The 21,681-nt window shown below is 35.4% G+C and overlaps 1 protein-coding gene across 1 annotated transcript; it reads left to right on the forward strand.

The window, feature by feature from the left end:
- The first annotated feature begins 13,699 nt into the window (after positions 1–13,699).
- On the forward strand, positions 13,700–18,619 carry LOC121412003 (flocculation protein FLO11-like). The gene has a single exon (XM_041604917.1). It carries the CDS (start codon positions 13,700–13,702, stop codon positions 14,810–14,812), a length of 1,113 nt encoding a protein of 370 aa, XP_041460851.1. The 3' UTR covers positions 14,813–18,619.
- The last annotated feature ends 3,062 nt before the right edge of the window (positions 18,620–21,681 follow it).

The raw sequence follows: 21,681 nt of genomic DNA on the forward strand, positions 1-21,681 counted from the left end.
TGCGATCGTCAACAACGACTGCGAGTGCTCGCAAGACACAAAGAGATCGATCGTGCAACGACAAGAAAAAACTGTTGCAGGCGGTCGTAAACAGGTCGTACGTCAATTGTGAAAGGGTCTTAAGTAGAGACCTGTGCGATTGGTCTAGCGGAATATGATAAACATGCACAGTACTTGAATATTTACTGGCAAAATCTTTTACAGAATTAGTTTTGAAAATGAACCTTTGAATTTGTTTTGAATAATGAAAGAAATCCGTATTTGTATTTGTATTATTTAATGCCTAACCTGTATTTCAGAAGAAAATTTATCGCTTACGAGTATAGAGATTAAGGTGGGAATTATTAGATCAATGAACTCTGAGGTGATCATTGAGTTTTGAAAACATATAAACTTGAAAGTGTTTATGAGGGCGAATGGAATTGGTCTCCAATTTGTATTTTTTAAGTATTTGTGATCACGTGATTCAAGGTAGATCGAGTTTAAGTTTACTATAAAATTATTGATAAGTGGATGTCCTATTTCTCTTATATTTCACATTCATAAACAACCTAGCGATGACCTAGTTGAAGGTTGAACATCTGCTGTCCTTGTTGTTCTTTTTTCCTGATTTGACATCTCGTTTCCGTGTGTTTTATTTCCATCTCTTTCATCTTGCACCGTCAGTCGATAAAAGTATAAAAAATTAATGAAAACTTCAGTGTAATAGGTCATTCTATAGTTTCCATATATGCCGTTATCCCTCGCTTTTATGATGCGATTTTAATATAGAGAAACATTCTAAACGCATTAAATCAACAATGTCATTAAAGAAATAATCTTTCAATATCATTTTGAACAAGCCAGTTGTTGCCTATTTACGGAGTGTCATACACCAGAGATCTTCTAATACAGATTATCCAGGGATTCATCTGCTACACTCTGCAAGAGAGTAGCAAAATAATTTTTTTTCCCCAAAAAGACGTTTTATCTGGTCTTGGATTCGAATCTTCAATCATTAGTAATTTAACCAATGTATTCAGATGTCAAAGATTTATCATTGTGATCGACTTTAATGGAGTGCTTAATAGATGATAATGAAGAGTGAAATGAATCATGTTATAATAAAACCTAACACTCTCTGGATAAAATTGTTTTCATGGAAGTTTGTTTTCTAACTCCAATTCGTATATATAATTATTATACTCATATATAATCACATATTTTGTGTATACCATGTATATGCCATATGCCCCCCCCCCCATATTGGCGGAACAAAAAAAAGAAAAAAGGGGAAATAAAGAGAAAAAAAGAAAAAAAAGGATAAAGAGAGGGGAAAAAAGAAGGGGAAACACAAGAGGAGGAAAACGAGTGAATAAAATAAGGGATATAAGATTTGCGCTCGCATTGCCTTTTAGGTGATTTACGTATCATACTCGATATGGAGTTTAAAATAATAAAATTTCAAAGTCAATATACAAACACATTTGAGCTCGGAAATTGAATTTTCATTAATTTGTTTGATTTACAAATTGATTTTTAAAAAGGGATCTGTAAAAATTTCTGTTTTATGATCTGAATATTAACATTTTCTGCTTGCGCTGCGCGCTCTCAAAATTTGATTTTCAGGTACCTATTATTTTCCTGTATTCCATAAAGTTATCAAAATTTCCCTATGCAGATCTAAAACAAACTATTTAAAATCCACATTTGATGACAGTTTATGAAAAATTTCGACTCGCGATTTCTGCTCGCATTGATTGCAGAAAGATATTAACTCATGCATCTTATTCATAATCACAAAAGTTCGTTAAATGTCCATTTTTAGGCCATAATATTAACAGAATTCGTTCTCCCATGCTTAGGAAGAGAAATAGGAAGATAGTCATCAATTTCATATGATGACACAATGTCCTTATAGAATGTGCTGGTCCTATGTCAAAACTCAACGTAACAATAATGAAACATATCAGCTCTTTTTTAACTGATCCATATCCACCTCACAATTTTCTCACAAAGTGCTTGAAATACAGAGCTTGAATTAAACCTTTTTCAGATCGGAATGTCATATATTTTTAGCTCGCGCTTTGCGCTGGCTTTTTTTGATTTTCATGATAAGAAAGGTATTAAGAATACCCAAATTCTAGGTCGAAATCTGAAATACGCGTTTATTCAGATACACAGGTTGTTCTCTATTTAAATCTTTATCCAGTTACAGATCACACTATCAAAAATTGTCTGTACGCGCTTTGCTCTCGCATTATTAATGTAGGGAAATTTCCAATTACTCATCTTTTTCATGATCTACAAAACATGAATAGAGTGTCCAGAATTTTCCCGCTCAAGCTTCGCGCTTTCATCAATTGTTTAGTTATATACTTATCCTTTTCACGATGACAAAAAGTGCTTTTATTTCCATTCTTCAGGTAGAAATGTCAAAATTTTCAGCTCGCGCTTCGCGCTCACATTTATTTGATAGTTAAAATATGTAACGTCTTCATGGCTAATAAGCACCTGTTAACATATCCTTTTTCTATCAGATCAAAACGTATATTTAAAAAAAATATCTGCTCGCGCTTTCCAATTATTCGGCCTTTTCATGATTTAAAAAATATGAATAGAGTGTCCCATTTTGAGGTTTAGATCTCGATATTTTTTGCTCGCGCTTCGCGCTCGCATCAATTATTTAGTTGGATACACATCTCGTTTAGGATCATAAACATTGCCCAAATGTTTGAATATTAAGACAAAGTACATAAAATAAACAAAAAAACAATATATATATATAAAGCTAAGAAGTGACTATTAGGACTACCCCTTCAAAGAAAAAAAAAGTATATCTTCGAGCGGCCGATCGGGGAAAATGTGGCTGAAAAAAAAATCGCCCCCCCCCCCCCATTGGCGAAGGCTGGATCCGCCCTTGTATACCATGCCTGTTTGAGATGGTATAATGTCCCTAAAACGATCAATAAATGTACCCTATAGACAGCCCCAGATATTACTTAGTATTCAGGTGTTGGAGGTGGAGGTCACGTAGGAGTCATACTTACAGACATTACAATGAACATGACAAATATAATACAGACTAAATGAAATATGATTATCGTTCCGAATGGTCAACAATAGGTCAGTTGGCGTCAACTCTTGTTTTCCCCCACTCATCGAAGCAACTTTAATCCACATATTGCTCACGTCGAAATTAGCATTTAGCATGTTTAGGGCAAATACAACGGGGAATAGGGACGTTTCGTTTTATTAATACCTGATGGCTTTTACAAAGGTCGTTAAACCTTATATATTGCGATTTCTTTCTTCAAATCGGCAAATAAAGTCTGCATGGAATGGATGAGTTCTACACGAACTTGAGACGTCTGAGGAGCGTTTCATTTGAGCTTAATAAAAATCATCCTTTAGTGTATTTAACTTGGTAATATAAGAGCAATGTACTGATAAATCATGTATTTATGGCACTTAATTATGTGATTGGATTCTAATAGATTTACAATATTTCTAAATCTGTGCAAGTTTGAGGATTGCTGCGTAATGTTCCGTTTTAAAATGTTGTCAAATGGAAGTCGAATTTATCTAAAATAATGCAATGTTAAAACAACAAAAAATGTCTTTGTTCTAGCCAAATGCAACTGGAAATATTTACACGGCATTAGAATTACTCTAACAATAGTCATACCCAGCTCACACTTTTGTGTGGTTCTTTTAACGATTTTGAATTAAGAGTGTATTTGTGGTTCACACTCATTAGTTCTGGTTTTAATTCTGAAAGCAAACGGCCAATATCATCACAATGTTTACAAAGAATCACATCCGATTTTCATTTGAAATTGTGTAAAGATATATCTAAATCCTTCATATCGCCGTTTGAGTTTGCACATTTTCAACCAACTTGATAGTTGGTCGAATATCACTGTTTTCACCCACATTGTCAAAGGGATACATTACATATTTCGATAATGCAAATTATCATTTTTTTTAAACTATCCATTCCAATATATTTCTGATATTCTGCAGTTCTGTAGCGTCTGGGTATATCAATTTCTTTGTGTTTTCCAAAGCGGGATCCAAGGAAATGCTCCTTTAATACAAGGCTTTTGGGTTTTGTCATAATAACACTCGTGTCATATAATGAATTTATCATTGAAAAGGGTCACTTTTAGTAGATATATCCTTCTCATTTATTACGTCCATACAATTCCCTTGCAATGTTCATTATTATAATCATGGAGTTATCCATCTGAGAAAATCAGTTGAAAATAGAAACCGTGTGTAAACAGCGACTGTTCGGACACAGGTATTGTGTTTAAAATCATACACAAACAGCAAAACAAATTGCATAAATTTGTTACTTTATTTTTTTTATTGAATACACGTTAAATAGTCTATTTTAGAAGTAATTTTAGAAACACTCAGCTTTGTATCGTTGTGCTCTAAAGGGTACTGCCCTCCTAGTTCGGATTACAATAAAACTTATCAATATGACTTAAGGTTCAGTTAAGTGATGACCCCACATCACAAACACCCATTGATTTATTTAAGATTATGTATAAATATGACAATCAATTTTTAAATAAACGGTTCTTGTTTTCTTTCTATGGTAAAATATTGGTTTAGCCTATATCGTTTCATGGTCATCAAAAGTGGGAATAAAGCACCTGCACAAAATATCAATATTTTCGATATCTGATATTTATATCATTCATTAATCTATGACACCGATATGTTGGGGGATAAAGTTTCCTAGAATGATAATTGTCTCCATCCCTATCCTTCCCTCCAGCAAGCTTCCTTCTCTACATCTTCCCCTTTCCCTCTTTTCCATTATCGTTCTCTTTTATGATACAGCGAATCGTGTTCTATTGTTATGCACCTAATCATTACCACCCCGTTACCCCCCCCCATACACTTTCCCCTCTCCCACCATCTCCGTGACCTCTCCCATTTTCTTTTTATACACTTAGCATTACAAACATTCGAAATTATCGGCTTTGCATAGAGACCAATCGAATTTAGGATTGAACCTAATTTCTAGATATTTATTTCTGAATCCAAAAAAAATTGTCTTAGGCCTAACTCAAAATCATAGTTCGGCTGGTCAATATAACCATAGGCGGCGGAAGAGGGGGGGGGGGACGGGGGGACGTGTCCCCCCTAAATTTGTTGTTGATGACCTTTTTTTTTTTTTTTTTTTTTGGGCTTGTCAATTTATTTTCCTACGTCCCCCCTAAAAATTTTTGGTTGAGAACCTTTTTTTTTTTTGCTTGTCAAAAAATTGTTGGTTGTCCCCTCCTATAATTTTTGGCTTCCGCCGCCAATGAATATAACTACCGACGATCTGGAATTTTTTTTTTTACAGGGAATTCCATCCTGACCTCTTCACAGCTCCTTCTACATGATGGTCACCATCCAATTCACACTCTTCTCTTTGCTCTTCTATTTCCTTCGTTTCTCTTACTCTACCCTCATTGATGAAGTCTCTTGTTTGTTTTATTGATCTGTCTCTAGCTATACACTTTCTCATGAATGCATTCCTATTGCTCCTGGTCATGGACAAATTAATGTCAGACAACCTTCCTCCAGGTATGCATTGGTCGGTCTTCTTCCAAGCTTTTACTACACCATATGTAAATCAGAGATCAGGTCAATAGCATATCACACATATCAGTACAACATTTAAAAGGGAAAATATAGATTTTGAACGAACAGATTAATTGATAGCTGAATATTCAAATGACTAAATGATCAAATAAATAAAATTAAAGGAGTGACTAGATAAACATGTAAATAAGCAAATAAATATTCAAACAAATAAAGAGATAAATCAATTAATACATGAATAAATGAATGAATGAATGAATGAATAAGTAAATAAATAAATAAACAAATAAATAAATAGATGAATAAATAAATAAATAAATAATAAATAAATAAATGACCGTGTAGATAACAAGCAAATGATAATGCAAAACTGAACTTCAAAATTTCGGTCAAATAAAATTTCAATCCAAAATCATGTAAAAGAAATTGCAAAGTCTTGGACAATTATTGTCTTCTAATGCAGAGAATAACAATATCCTTTCTAGATGAGTCCTTTTTTTCATCATTAAATATGACCAATTGGCCTTGTCCACATTGCAATAAATAAACAGCTTCTGTTAAGATGTCACAAGTACATAGAATGCAAATGAATGTGAACCGTTAGAAAGTAGGCCTATACAAAGTATTGAAAGTAGATAAACGGATGAAAAACTAAACTGGGAGTAGATAGATAATGAAATAGACAGAAGTTTTTCTTGGAAAACGAGATTAGTTTTGCGTTCCGTAGTAAACATCATAATGGTTGATAAAGCGTGATTTAGAATCATGAAGTTAAAAATGACTAATGAGTGGAATTTCTAGTATGAAGTATTCCAGATTTAAGATAGTGAAGAATTCATTTCACCAACATTGGCAAAAATATTGGTTTTATTTTTTTTTCTTAGAAAGTGATACGTATAATAGCTTACAATATAGACAGAATTCCATTTTTGTAGTTTTCTCAATCACGAGGCAATCTGTATAAACTGTATCTGCTGATACACCTCACAGTCAACTCATCACGCAGTTAACTTGGTGACGGTTACGAATAAAAATAGGAAAACGGAGATTAGATTAGCACTATCTACTGTCAGATCGATGGTTGTAATCACATAATAGAATAATAGAATTATGAAATTTGAGCATTTTACGATTCAGAATCGCAGGTCCCACCTAACCCACCATATAAATCTGATATGCATTATTATAAAGCGTATTTTGTGCAGTGATAAAAAATGATCTGACATAAACAATATCGGCTATAGGCTAAAACTTACGTGCAAGAACGTTGGTAATTTCTTTTGGGGACGAGTATAAGATTACTCGACCTGAATGAGTGCAATATACCAATCATGCTCCTTCAATTGCATTAATATGCTTTTATAAGGGTGCCAACAAGATTTCTCTGTTTCGCATTACATAAAATTTAATCTATTGATCAGTCTTGTTTAACAAACAAAAATAAGAAGATGGGCTATCAACTTATAATATACATGTAAATAATTTAAGGGTAAATTTAATGACCGATATCTTGCTTACATTATGTAACGAGATATATAACTTAAGTGTTTCAAACATGTGGCGTAATAAGTCAAATATTTTGAGGAGGCAAGACTTGGCCGATGGGGAAAACTTACTTAAAAGTCACGAGCGAAAAACAACAACAATACATTTAACAATGAATTTGTGACAGATTTCACCGTAATATACAGAAAATAATTACCATTTTAACTTTTATTTCCCCTCACGTTTGTCTCGGTTGTGGAACTTTGTTTGAGGGGCAACAGGCATCATAGGTAACCCACTCATTTGTTTGTAACATATAGACTATTGAATTCCGTTTCTGAAACCCTATATAATGTGTTGACTACAGAATATAGATTTTTTAAAGGAAAAAATACGTCGATTTGGAGCTGAAGTGAAAGATCAGGAAGAAAATGGGAGGGGGGGGGTAAAGAGTAAAGGTACTGAGAGAGGGGAAGGGGTACAAGGGGGAAATAGATCGATCCAACCAGTGCTTCGAGTAATAATGAAACATTTAAATTTTAGGAATGAATGGCGACTGTATGGAGATCATTCATAATTGAAGCAAACCAAGTCTTATTGGTGCAGCTGCTGTTGTAGGATAATTGATGGGTAATCGAGTCATCTTCGCTTCATTTTGATCAGGTTATGGAGCGGCCTTGAGTATCGTTTCGAGATGAAGGAAGCTGAAAGAAATTTAGGAAGCAAATGTATCGATCAAAATCGAAAGAGGAATAATTTGGCATGAATCAAAAGGTCTATCGATTGCCATAATATCATGTTCCATCGCTACACATAGTATCTCGCTGAGTATTGGTTATTCAAATGTTGAGAGAATCGACGACTGTGTAAAGAAAAAAAATTAATGAATAAGAGACATTTAAACCTAGTTACCAAGAATGCGTATAGCATTTTCAATTATTTGAATGCAGGATAAAATAGCATTGTCGATTAAACACCTTGCTCACGGACATAGGTGCCGCGCGGCCGGGGATCGAACCCCGGGTACTGTTCAATATCGATTAAGTTGTGTATTAGATGACCCACTGTAACATTTTTGTATATTTTTCTCGATAGGATTTTATAAAAAGAAAATATACTGGACCTAAAGCTATCCCTCCCCTTTTTTTATCAACTGTATAACCCAAGTGGGGGCTAACCAAGTACATGACAAAAATAGCCAATACACAGAGTAACCTACGTGTATAACGCGATGCTGACTTGATACTTGTAATACGTAATCATTAATTGTTATATTTTATTCTGCCCCTCATATCAAATACCATCCTAAGAGTGTCGGACACACCCTACCCCCCCCCCCTTGTATATGAATTAAAGGATTGATCAGGGGTGTAGTGGTGTACACAAATGTTCTGCCAAACAAAGGAGGGTCTAGGGGGGGCAAGGCCCCTCGGCCCCCTGGATTCACTCTGGTCCCCTCACGCTCTCCACACACATTCACAAACCCACACCCCATCCCACCCCACACACACACCAACATCCCACACACTCTGTCCCTCTTAGGTGACAGGACATTTGCTCCAGGCTTTATTTCGTCTAAGATATATGCAGGGTTATGGTTGCAATCGGGTTTTATGTTAGGTTTAGGATTAGGTAGTTAAGATAGGGTATAGGGTATGGTTGAAATTGGTCATTCCATGAGTGTGATATTTTACTGGTCGTTATCTTTGTTATGATTTTATTGAACTAACAATATACTTGCTGACAACCCATCATGCAACCATTACTCGGGAGGGAGTGCACTCCTTTGGGTAAATTGCCAGTTCGTCTACTGCCAACTCGTCCACTCACCACAATGGTTCACTTTCATTTAGTCTAATGCCATTCTGTCCATCAGCATTTCGTCTATCAACCATTTGGTCCAATCATCACTTCGTCTAATCCCCATTTCGTCTCGAAACCAGTTGGTTTAAAGAGAAATGCCAGTAGTTGCAGTAAACACTGATTTCATGAGAAAGTCTGTAAAACCAGGCTTAATTGTCAGAATATCATCGAGGATCTAGATCTGGTACAGTTACATAAACTAAACTTTGTGAAATCTTGAAATCTACGCTGAAAAATGTTCACACTGAAGATAATCAACACAGAAAGGCACACGTGGGACAGTGTATTATTATTGCTGGAATAAAGACCCGACGGAAGTGACCGAATCCGCGCTTATTTTGCTTATTTCTCATCAATTACACAATTTCTTCCAAAATCCTTTGGCACATATTTTTTATTCATACAAACAGACACTTGGGTGGTCATTATATAAGATTCTGTAAAAAGCCATTTTGAGATCGTTACCAATACTGGAATTTATCTTTAATATCCGGTTCATTTACATTCATTTTGCACAATTTAACACTTAGTCCAATTAGAGCAAACTGATGGTACATCAATTGATAGTAGACGAGTTGGCATTTGGATGAAATGGCATTAGACGAATTGGAAATACACCCCCCTCCCTTGCACCCTACTGATCACCACCCTGTCAACGTATATAGGATTCATACTCAATTTCGAACAAACCAGTCTTCCATTGGGTATTCATGGCATGTGGTATACTCCATGCATAAATCATCTCAATCCAACTTTAATAAACCGATGAGGGGTGAAAGATTTATCCCCTATCAAATTTCACACATGCAAAAAAATTGACTAGGGTCAAGATATGAATATTAGGAGAACTCATCTCTACCATAAAACCGACCTAACCACATTCTTGTTTACCCTCGCATGTAATGAGCCTTGTCCATTATGTGTATCTGCAAAGTAAGATTTCAAATAGAAACAAAAAAGTGAAATATACATGTATAATACTGTAATTTTGTCACATATGCCTAAATTGCCTACATTGATAAAAAAAATGTGATTTTATGTTTTGTACACACCGTTACTCTTTCTCCCTTTTTCGCAGAAGTATACTCTAAAACTATAAATCATTCATACATATCGGATTAACTCAAACACGAATTTCACCTTGATCAATTTAAGGCCGTAAGTACTTATTCAGTTGATAATTCTATCATAATTCAGATCCGTCAGGTCAAATATATATATATATATATATATAGGGATGATCGGATCAATAAGTGCACCTGTGCGCGCATTTTGCGTGTAGTGCGTGTGATTTCACCAGATTTGGGTCAGTATTTTGATGATCAAAAAAACTTTACAACATAGGTGTTTGGTACATTAACTCAGCATTTCTCCATTAACTCGATCCATGACCTGAAGTTTATCTTTGAGGCTGTATTTCAGATTGTGATATGTCAGCGTCACCTGCTTGCATGCATGTATAGCTGTAATTGGATGACACTTCATTCAAACTGCTTTCAACGCCTCTTGGTGTGAATGGGAATGCCATTTAAGTATCCAGCATATCACAATAAATCTGTGTCGGAGGATCAAAAGAACTTTCCTCGCTATAATAGACATCAAGCCTTCTGTTGAATAATGAACTCTCTCATATTAATAGAGTAAACATGGTAAAGGTAAGAGGAGAAATCCACATGGGTCAAAGACGATAATGTCCTGTTCTTGATCGCTTTTGGATCGTTACACCTCGCAGAACAACCGAAGAACATCGTAACAAACCACAGTCGGGTCGGTATTTCGGCCCAGAACAGTCAAGGCTATCACTATACCGTTGACCAACTTCGACCGTTGAGACTACATTTAGGCCATTGTTGGAAATGTGTGGATGGAAAAATAGAAGATCGCAATGCTTGTGAGAAATTATCTTTATTTATGGAAGTTGTTGGTGGACCAGCTGCATAAGCAAAATTAATGTATAGTTTTAGGTTTGAAGATCATTTCTTTTTAATTTACACTTGCTCCCGTATCATTCCTTATAAAATCAATTCACGTGTGAGAAAATCAATCTACGTGACAACGAATACAGAGCGAACTTCAGAAATCCATTTTGGGAACGTGTCCAACCGGATCTTTTGATATCCGGATGAAAAGTCGACTCATCTGGAGACCGACGGGACCCGGAAGTCATCGTCCCGTCGGGCATCCTGGGGGAGCGGGATTCAAAGGCTCACGGGGAGGAAAAGTTTGTTTTTTAACATGAACACACCATCATGGAACACCGTGAACCTACCATGAGAGTGACGAAAACACGTGATGTAAATTGTGTGCGTGTTTTCCAGAAGTGATTTTATATTTATGCGCTCGAATTTACATCAATTACAACACATTGAAGCATGTGCAGACTGAAACATGAGTTACAAGGCCTATATAATTCATGATTGCATTAATAACAAATATACACTCACGACGAAATGATCTGTTGATTGGGAGTTTGTAATAATAATAATAAGCATTAATTTAAATAGCGCAGCTTTTATATGGATATATTCAGCTGCGCTTGTTCAGAGCTCTTTTTACTTATAATGGTCTACATAGCATATTTTCTTAACTAAAGAAATATGTTTTTAATTTTGATTTGAAGAGAGCCAAGGGGGCAGCAAGTGCAAATGCACGATCACCAAGTGTGACTTTTGTTTTGTGAAATGGTATCTGAAACAATACTGGCATTTGTTTCTCCGTAAATTCTCTCTGTAAAGGAAATCAAGTACTTATCATTACCCGATACAACCTGGGAGCAACAGTATAGATTCTTTAGCAAGGAAGTATAGACAACACATTTATTGACGCGATGGCATATAGTTGCATGCGAGTGAGGACCAATGAGAACACATCAAGAGATTTACAACAGTACCCAACTTTGTCATAATTATATACTAAATGAATAAAACGGAATAAATGCAATGTTTGAGCCCTCGTGTATGGTAATGGCAAATACGAGTATCAAGCTGATAACGTAAACGACAAACATGGTATTGAATCAGGATTTTGCTTAGTCCTTCAAAAATTATTGTAAAAAAAACTCTTGCGAGGTGAATTACGCAGCTCCGTTTTCTAAAGAGAGGCAGATGATTATAAGCCATGAAATAAGCATTCAATCCCTCGTCATCTCTCTTGGGGTATCCTTTCAGAAAGCCTGAGAGGTCCTGTAGAGGTTCAAGACATCTCCATTGAAACATCCATGCACTCAATCTGATTACCTTTAAAAGCACATCGCTATCAGCAGTGCAAAACGCATTCTTATTTACAATTAGCTTCATCTCTTATGACAATATGGGAGATTTATACAAAGCGAAATGACAATATGTCCACGTGTATTTTTCGAGAGTGATCGTGTCCTTATTTTCAATCACTCGTACAAGCCTTTTCCAAATGATTTAGTCTTGCCCAAGGTTTATCGCTGTCTAATTTTTTTTCGAAAGCATTTTATTCTTTATCAATTATCATCTTCCCTTCTCTTTCTCCATCTCTTTCATTCTTTCTCTTTCCCAATCTCCACCTCCCATCGTTTTTTAGAGTCTCTCTCCCCCTCCCCTCTCTCACCCTCCTGCATTATAACGTCTCCTATATTCTTAATAAATGATATAAAGCAGCTAGGAGTTCTAGAAAAGGGAATAATAGAAGTAATTCGAAAATGGCCTTCATTTTCTCTGTCATTCATTATTATGTGCTTCACAATGCCAATGCGACGAACCGGTGTTAAAGAATGACTATACTTTGCCATCTACTAGATAAATTGGCCTGTCAATCTCCATTTTATTCCCACCTTCTGAAATAACAACCCTTCCTAATGGAACATTACCTAAAGTATTACAAAATACCCTACATTATCCAAGCCACAGCTCGGGGAAAGATTCGATACTTTGACAGAGATGGTGACTCACATGCATTTTGAGAGGGTTCGGCGGATCAGAAACATCTAATTCTATTTCCGTTACCATGGAATGTTGTTATGCGAATGCTGCTCCAACAGAACGTCAAGGAATTCAAGTCCTCTTTCGTCACAGAATTTCGTGAAAAATTAGCAAGAGCTCGATGATTAATAAAGGATTACGATCTAAGAACCCGTTCTTCTGAACTCGTGCATGAAGTTCAAGAGTTAACAGCAGTACATTTTCCACGCTAAGGCGCGATATACTAAATCATTTATGGCAGCATGGTATACAGGAGAAATGTTTTTGAGGCACCAAAGGTATACTGAATGCTGGCATATTGCTTAGGCTTTAACTTCGCTAGAACTTAGGGTGTGCATTGCTAGAGTGACTTCATGGCTCAAAACAGACAATAATATGACATCATTTTGTAATTTCTTACATTTTATTTTACGTCACCTGCTTGTTTTTAGACATGATCGTCTGATGTTAAGTTATGTCATTAGTTGGTGGTTCATTATCAAGTTAAGCTGGGCGCTATGTACCTGTAAACAAATAATCAATTTCAACTTGGGTAGAAATTATAAACGTTGATGAATAAAAAATAGAATTGTGGATACATATTACTTTGTAATGTATAATGTATGTATTTTTGTGTGCGTATATAACAGTATATTTACATGTGATACCACAAGAAATGTGTAACCTACTGAAATCAGAATGCTTTATACATAGGGTCATGAATGTGATAAAATGGTACCGGCCAAACAATACCTTACAAAAATAATAACGCACACACTAGCAACAATCGTATGCTTTTATTTTCCTTGTGCAGGTGTGGAACTTCACCCAAGATGTCGAGAACTTGTTGGTCGAACAATCATGTTAATCAGCCTTTGGCACCCCCAGGCGAAGCAGTCCTAAGATGTACATGTGGACGTTCACCAGACTTCAATGTACACCTTCCTTCATTCATGGACTTCTCACCCACAGAACTCCCGACAACTGGGAGCATAACAACTGGAAGTACCACCTCAGAAATACCGTCTACCACATCATCGGCAATGCCGACCACACTGCCGACCAGAAATGCAACTACTTTGGGATACACGAGTATAGGGTTGTCTTCGAGAACTATGACACCAGTTACACGACATGAGCAAGAAGCAGGAGAAAACTCAGCGTCTACATTAACAGGTGCTACACCCCATACACCCTTAGTACTTAAAAGCACAACCTATGTGTTTTTGAGGACGCCAAAACCCACACTTCCCACAGATAATACAGGTTTATCGATTCCCTCCTTGGAGAATTACCATTCCGTGAGTCCTTATTCTGCAAGTACAGCAAGGACTGAAACGGAAGGTTCATTTGAGGATAGGGGTACGGGGTTTAATTCAAATAGTGTAAATCAAACATCAAAGTCTATTGAAGAGGGCAAGGGTAATGATTCCAAAGATGGGTCCAGAAAATTCAATAAGGACGTGTCAGAAGGGACTACAGAAAATTTACCCCTTGATAAGACATCAAAATCATCACCCTATATTTCTCCCTATCCAAGCCCCCAATCCAACATATCACCTACAAATACGATTCCGATATCCAATCCGTCTAATACATCAGAAAGTGTAACCAACGCGGATTTTACGAATCCTACAACAAATGATGCAGTTACTCCTAAAAAGCCCTCAAGGATAAATCGTGTTACCATGGCAACAAAATCATCTTCAAATACGAATTCTAGAACATCATCCACAAGTGTGAAATCCAGGAGAAGTACTTCGGCTATGGTTACATCTTTGTCTTCCTCAGTGTTTTATTCATCTGTCTCCTCCTCCTCGTCGGCACCCTCAAGTGGTGGTATCCATGTATCCTCAAGAATCACTCCTGCACCTCATCCTAATTCATCCGTATCACCTGGTCTCAATTCATCTCGTGGTGGCTTTGGTGGTAAATGTCTAGTATAGTCCTTTCATTGCATTTGTTGCACAGTGCTTGCTGCATGAAAGTCAAGCCCATCCATCTTTTTGTTCATGATATCTCCCTGACTATCCATCTGTTTTCTATTCAATTTTCTTAATTCGTTCCTTCTCCATCCTCTTATTTGTTCTTCATCATCCTCAATTTTCCCTCTTCCATATTCAGTCTTTCTCAAGTCATAAGCCCTTTAATTCACTTCTCCTAATCTCCTCTATCACCATCTCACGTTCCTCCATGATTATGCGTCTTAATTCCTGTTATCTCCATCCACTATTCTTCAATATTCTCAAAATTCCTCAAATTTCTAACGATGTATACTTCATTTGATATTTCCTTTGCTGTTCTTTTTTTATTTTTTGAAAGACATATATCTCTGAAAAGGTGAAATGGTGGACCTTGCTATTTGTTTTGCCTTCAATATGTTCAATTTTGTTTGTTTTGTTGGTTAAAGCATTTATAACGAAGGAGAAGTATTTCGATTCTATGTCAATTAATGAAACTTCAGTAATTTTCAACATTTGAGCGACAGATAAGAAAATAATTGTTTCGGAATGGCCCTTCATATTAGGTGTATACGTTGTTTGGCAGCCTAAAATAGATGTCATGAAAATGCATAAAAATGTTATTATCTACCTTACCCTAACCGTGTTACGGGAGTGTGAAAGGCAGTTTTGTACATATTAGTTTACAAAACTTGGAAAATTGAAACAATGTGCCAAATAAAATAATGACAGAGTGTATAGGTTTCACGGTACACCATGTATTTTTCACGGGCAGTTGTTAGTCCTAAAAGCACTACCCACACCTTTGCATAATTCTTGTCGATATGTAATGCTTTAACCATTGGTGCTAAGATAAGAAAATCTAAAGCAATGTTTAACTTTAAAATCTACTGCTCCGATATTTTTCTTTTTAGAGACAACTGATTAAATTGTGTTTTTAGCTTACCCTGTATTTTATTTTCCACCACTACTTCCTCTTCCTGCTTTACCCTGTGAAACACTTTCCCCATCTCTGAGTGCGTTCAGAAAGCATTTTGCCAATCCTTTTAGTCGAACGCTTGCATCAGATTTCGTTTCTTTTTACATTCACAATGTCACTTTTTGCTTGCAAGCACGTAACATTGCTCGTTGCATTGAACGTTCATTCCTCATGCGCTCCATAATACTCGTTTCTAGATTTAAAAAAGCAGGTTATGTCCTTGCGATGTTTCTCAGTGTACAAAGATTAAATAGAAATTCTCCCAAGAAAATGAATAATCTAACTGTTTGTTAATATTTCGTTTTGTGTATGCAAAACTTATATTTTACTGGTGAATTAAATTGCAATACTTGGTATATGCTCAATCACTTATTTTGGTATAATATTTCCAAAGGTAAACACGGGAACGCCTGTTTAAAAGCAAATATCTGGTAAACAATTTAAATTATCTGACATTTAGTATAATGTCATTTAATATGTCATATTCAGTTTTCTTATAGTCTTGTTTAAAATCATTCATGGTTTACAATTATTGCTCCAAGTATTCTGCTCTCTCTATGCGTATTCAAATTCACCAATTTGTAAACAAGTCCTTCAAAGTTTGGTTGCTCATTTAACTCTGCTTTGATCGATCCTGAATATTGGCTTCTTTGAAATTACCTTTATTTAATATTATTATTTATTCTTTAATATCTCATACAATATACATGAGATTTAAGCTAGATACTATAATTAAGAAAATATCAACATTGTGCCAATTTCATTTTCAATGGCGCCAAAAGATTTAATTATGATTATAATCCAGTTAGGGAGGTATCTATCTTAAATGTACCTGATTTCTAGTGACTTTATCAGTTTCTCCAAATACCTTCTACGCCTACCCCACATCTTTATTCGTAAAAAAACACAACCTCAAGCAAATTGACGTTTTATTGCAAAGTCAGATTGCATTTTCACTTTCAATTATTTTAAGCCTTGAATACACGTTTTCTGTCCCCATTTTCCCGCCTCCGACTCTCCACACGCTGATGATGCAGCTTACAACGTCTTAGTGAGACGAGATTAGTATTTCTCGTACAGATTTGAACCTTGGGAAATAATTGTTGGCCATGTTATTACAGAGAGTAAAATATACATAATTATGGTGATTAGTATAATCTATGGACATTATTTTATATTCAGAGTTTGGGATCAGAGATGATTATCGTATCTCTAGAGTTCTTATTTCAAGAAGGAGAGCAATATTATTGTTTCATTTTCAAGATAACTGTTTCAGGGGTTTATAAAAATGAAATTGAAAAAAATAAAACAAGACAAGTAATGTTATCTCCATTTGGTCGATACAACTGTACATTTTTCTCTATCCAAGTATGTTCTCTCTGATATTTGGTTCTCCGTCGTTGAAGTGTTTCCCAATAAATAAATAAATACTAATATGAACATTATCCACGTTACATGTATAATGTAAATAGATTTAAACGCGCGCCCGAGGGATGTCTTTGGTGATGACTCCATTAGCTTGAAACAAATTGATCGAAATTAATCTGTGTCAATACACTTAGCAAGAAATATCATGACATCCGTAGCATCATAAGAGGATAAAAAAATAATCCCCACATTATTCTGTACAAACACATATAGTGTGGGGACAGGGGTATATGTTATCACATTCTGAGGGGCATTTATCCGAATTCTCTGATACACCGTTTATTAACAATATAGCAGTATAGCATCGGTGCAGATTGGGGAATTTTTTTTCGTTTTTATTTTGTATAAACTTTAATGTGTTCCCAATTTTTTTCGTATTTATGAGATAATTCTTTAACTTCCACATTGCAAACATTACCTTGTTTATGAGAAATTGTAAATAAAAAAACACAGTGTGTTTAGAATATAAACTTGAACGCAGTCATGGAGATCCATCCATGAATGTATCTCGATCGGCAAAATATTTTCATCTTTCCGACTTCCAAGATTAATCGTGATCACCAAGAGTACCACGACCCATTTTGGGTTGAAAATTAATATTGTTTGAAAGCAAAAGTTGTCAAAATATTGACATTTATGGTATCCATCTTTGGCGCTCTAGGGATCTGTTGCCACTGGTTGCGGGAGAGAGAGGGGAAGAGAGGGGGAGAGAGGGGAGACGAATCAATTTGGTTGCTATGGGCAACATGCAGTCTCACTTCATTATTGCTTACGTGAGTTGCAAAGTGAAGCTCATCCCTTGATTGTTTTGCCTACTTGGGACGAAAGATTGTGTAATTAGGTTGGGAAAATCGGAAGAGCAGTTTTATAATATCGGTAACATGTGTGAAATTCAATGAGGAAGTGTATTTTAATGAAATCATTTTCTTGATCGGTTCTGGCTGTATATTCCTCTGTTAGTAATGTTTCGAAATATATCAGATTCTTCATAAAAATCTGTAGCTTAATGTCTGTAGCTGTCGACGTTGATTATAATGCTCATTCATTGTTCAAAATTTCATTTTTACTCGATGAATTCTAATAATTGAAAGAAACGTTCATGTTAAAAGTCAGAATATTTTCAGTATACTTCTATGATCCGTCGTGTTTGTCTCGGCGATATTCATGAAATATATGGTAATAGAAATTTGTAAATTTTATCTTATCTTTTTCGTAAGAATTGTGATGAAAATAAATTGAAGCAGTTCACTGCTCCGCAAAGAAATGTTGAATGAGGCGATTCGACATCGGGCTTATATTTGCTCGATTTTCCTAATTCTTCATGCTATTCACAAGATTGCTGACAAGCTATTCTGTTAGGTTTATGGTTAGGCTTAGAGTAGGGTATACACTTTATGAGATTATTGGGTAAAAATGCTCCGTGAGGGTAGTTATGTGTCCAACCAACATTGGGCATTTCTTTGGGGCATTTTTATTTATCCAGCGAAAATTTTGCCCTTTCTAAAGTAATTGCTGTTTATTTTTTTTTTTACCTTACTGGACAATATGCTTCCCACAATTGGTAAAATGCGGCCCAAATTGGTTGGACACATAACTAGTCTACCCTCGTGCTGGTTAAAATGTTACCCAATATTTGTTTTACAGTGTAGTTTTAGAATCCCAGGGTTGAAGTTGGTCATTGGATTAGCGTGTGTAAATTAGAGTGGAGCAATTGTCGCCGGAGCAAATGTCATGGAACCATAATTTTATGAAAGGCATTGTATGCATATATTCCGCGATCTACGATTGATTCAATTAGAAATGAATCATTAATTTTGTTTGATAAATCAAAGGCAACTTCAGCGTTTCACTTTTTATGTATATCCTTTCATATTTTTATAACAATACTTTTTTTTAATTACCGCGATGTGCTGTTCTGTTTTGGGCTTCATTCCAAATTGCTTCATTAGATGGGAATATACACAGGGAATGGTCTTGTCATGTGTCATGATTAATGATCAACAAACCTCTATAATAGCGGAAGCTGGTCATGAATCCAGGAGAAGTTATCAGCCCCCCCCCCTTCCGTCCCAAGCCCCTTTGTATCACCCTTTTTATGAATGTATCTCTTGGTTTTCGATGTCATCATAAATGTCTTGTTTTACGCATATTGCAAATGTTTTTCAACTGTCAAAACTTGCCACAGTTTCCCACTCCATTCACTATATGTTTGATTATTAATTTCTTTAGCATGTTCATTACCACTATATGTTTTTTTTCTTTCATTTAAGCTTTTTTTTTTAATTAAATCATTATCGTTCTCAGCGTAGTGCTTCTTTGACCGAACACAACCCACTGGCGCAAGGAAAGTATCAAGATGTAATATTTAAAGAAAAGCAAATTGATTCATGGTTAGAAATTAGTATTTTGTTCCACCTACCGTCGCATAATTACAATCGATTGAATATTTCATTAAAGCAAAAGAAACAAGGAATAGGGGAACAATATGCAAGTGGGATAATGAGTTGATAACAACATTTTTATTACAACTGTCTGCAGCATCTGGGAGCTTCAGAGCAAACCTAATATAACGGGCATGATCTTTGGCACGGTACAATTTTGGCCACGGTATACATGCACGAGGCAAGTGACTCGTGATAGTCTTCATAAAATCTCCATGTTCGAGTTAAAAGAACTTATTTTTGTCACTGATTTTTTTTTTCATTGTAAAAGCTCACTTTTACTCATTTGTTCCGCTCAATTTCGACTATGACGACTATTTAGAAATCCCCATACACCATGACACAGCCCTTCAAATTGTTTGAATTATTACGTCACTGATATTCGCGCATCTTTTTTTTGGGGGGGGGGATTCCTCTCTGCTCTCCATTAAAAGGGAAGTTCACCCTTGCAAAAGGTTTATTATTAATAAATTACAGAAAAATAACAAATATTGGTGTGAAGGATTGAGTAAAATCCGTTAACGATTAAGAAAGTTATTAAAATATTAAGTTTTTGATTTGTGAGGTCATATACGAGCAGCTGCCCCATATGTTATGTAATATGAATGCATAAATTTCAGATTTTTGATGGTTTATGATGACTACAAATTTATTTCAAGAGCAGTGGAAAAATAATGTGTATACTGATATTTTGAAGGTACAATAAAACCTATTTCCTTTTTTTGTTAGAAAACTACTCTTTATTTATTTTTTATTCACGATTAAACTACTCGCATACGACGTCACAAAGAAAAACTAATAACTTAGAATAAACTTCTAAATTTTGATGGATTTTCCTCAAGCATTCATTATTAATCGCTGTCGTTTTTTCTCCTATTTACAATAACTTTTTTGTCAGGGTAACTTCCCCTTTAAAACAGTACAATAATGGTACAGTAATGTAATGTCAAGGGTATATGTCTTCTAATTCGATTTGACATAATTCGATTTGATGGCTAAAAGGAAGACGAGGGAAGCCATTATTCAACCATCTTTTACGAACTTCAAGGTGACATATTGTGATGTGACAGTGCATGCTGACATTCAAGTCACACAAAATGACATGTTTCAAACTAAAGAGCCACATGAGTTATAGCTACCACTTTTATGTTGAAAATATTTAAGTGCTTTTTATATTGATCATTTTGTATTTTGGGGCAAGGGTGAGGTAGAGACGAAAGGGTACATGATTCGCCGCTGATTTTCGAAAATCAGAAAACGGGGAACTTGTCAGACAATTTTTTTTTTCAAACGATTGCCTACTTGCGTAGCTATCTTACAAAATCTAAAATCGCTAAATGTTTCAACTAAATCTTGTAAAAAAAAAATGTTTGGAGTCTTCTTTTATTAAGTTCTCGAAAAAAATAATTACGATCTTTTTAACCACCTACAAATAACCACAACATACGCATGAGTATTGAAAATGTGCATTGGGAAGAGCTTAAGGAGCAAATATTTGCTTAACTATATATTAGACGTTAGCGCGAACTTCATTGGCGACATGTTGAGGGTGTGTAATGTGATCGATTTGATAAAAATAAAATATTACGTCAAGACGAATTTCCTCTCTTCTCTACATTAATGTCACATGTCCTGCAGTACACTTACTAGCTACATGAGCAAAGATATAGGCGTTTGCTGATCATGCTGATGTCCATATCATCCTTTTCATAAACATCGTCTCAAAAGGGATAAATGGAATATTTTTTATCTTCATTTTATACTTACAGAAATGTGCGTGTTACTCCCAAAACTCAAATATGGAACAGAAAGAAAATAAAATAAAATGCCCACTCATTTTGCATACTCACAACACATCATTTTAGGGTTATATAGTAAAAATGAAAGGAATAATTAATTGTCCATCTCGCCAGTACATACGTAATGTTCTAGTGTTTATCAAAATGTACATAATTATCAAATGGAAACGAACATGTTGTAAACTTTCTAAAATTTTGCTCCTGAAA

The sequence above is a fragment of the Lytechinus variegatus genome, chromosome 3 (assembly GCF_018143015.1).
Source record: "Lytechinus variegatus isolate NC3 chromosome 3, Lvar_3.0, whole genome shotgun sequence".
In the NCBI taxonomy this organism is placed as follows: Eukaryota; Metazoa; Echinodermata; class Echinoidea; order Temnopleuroida; family Toxopneustidae; genus Lytechinus; species Lytechinus variegatus.

Bases quoted from the DNA above. Each gene is read 5' to 3' on its own strand.
- LOC121412003 (XM_041604917.1), top strand. From the start codon at position 13,700: ATGTCGAGAACTTGTTGGTCGAACAATCATGTTAATCAGCCTTTGGCA.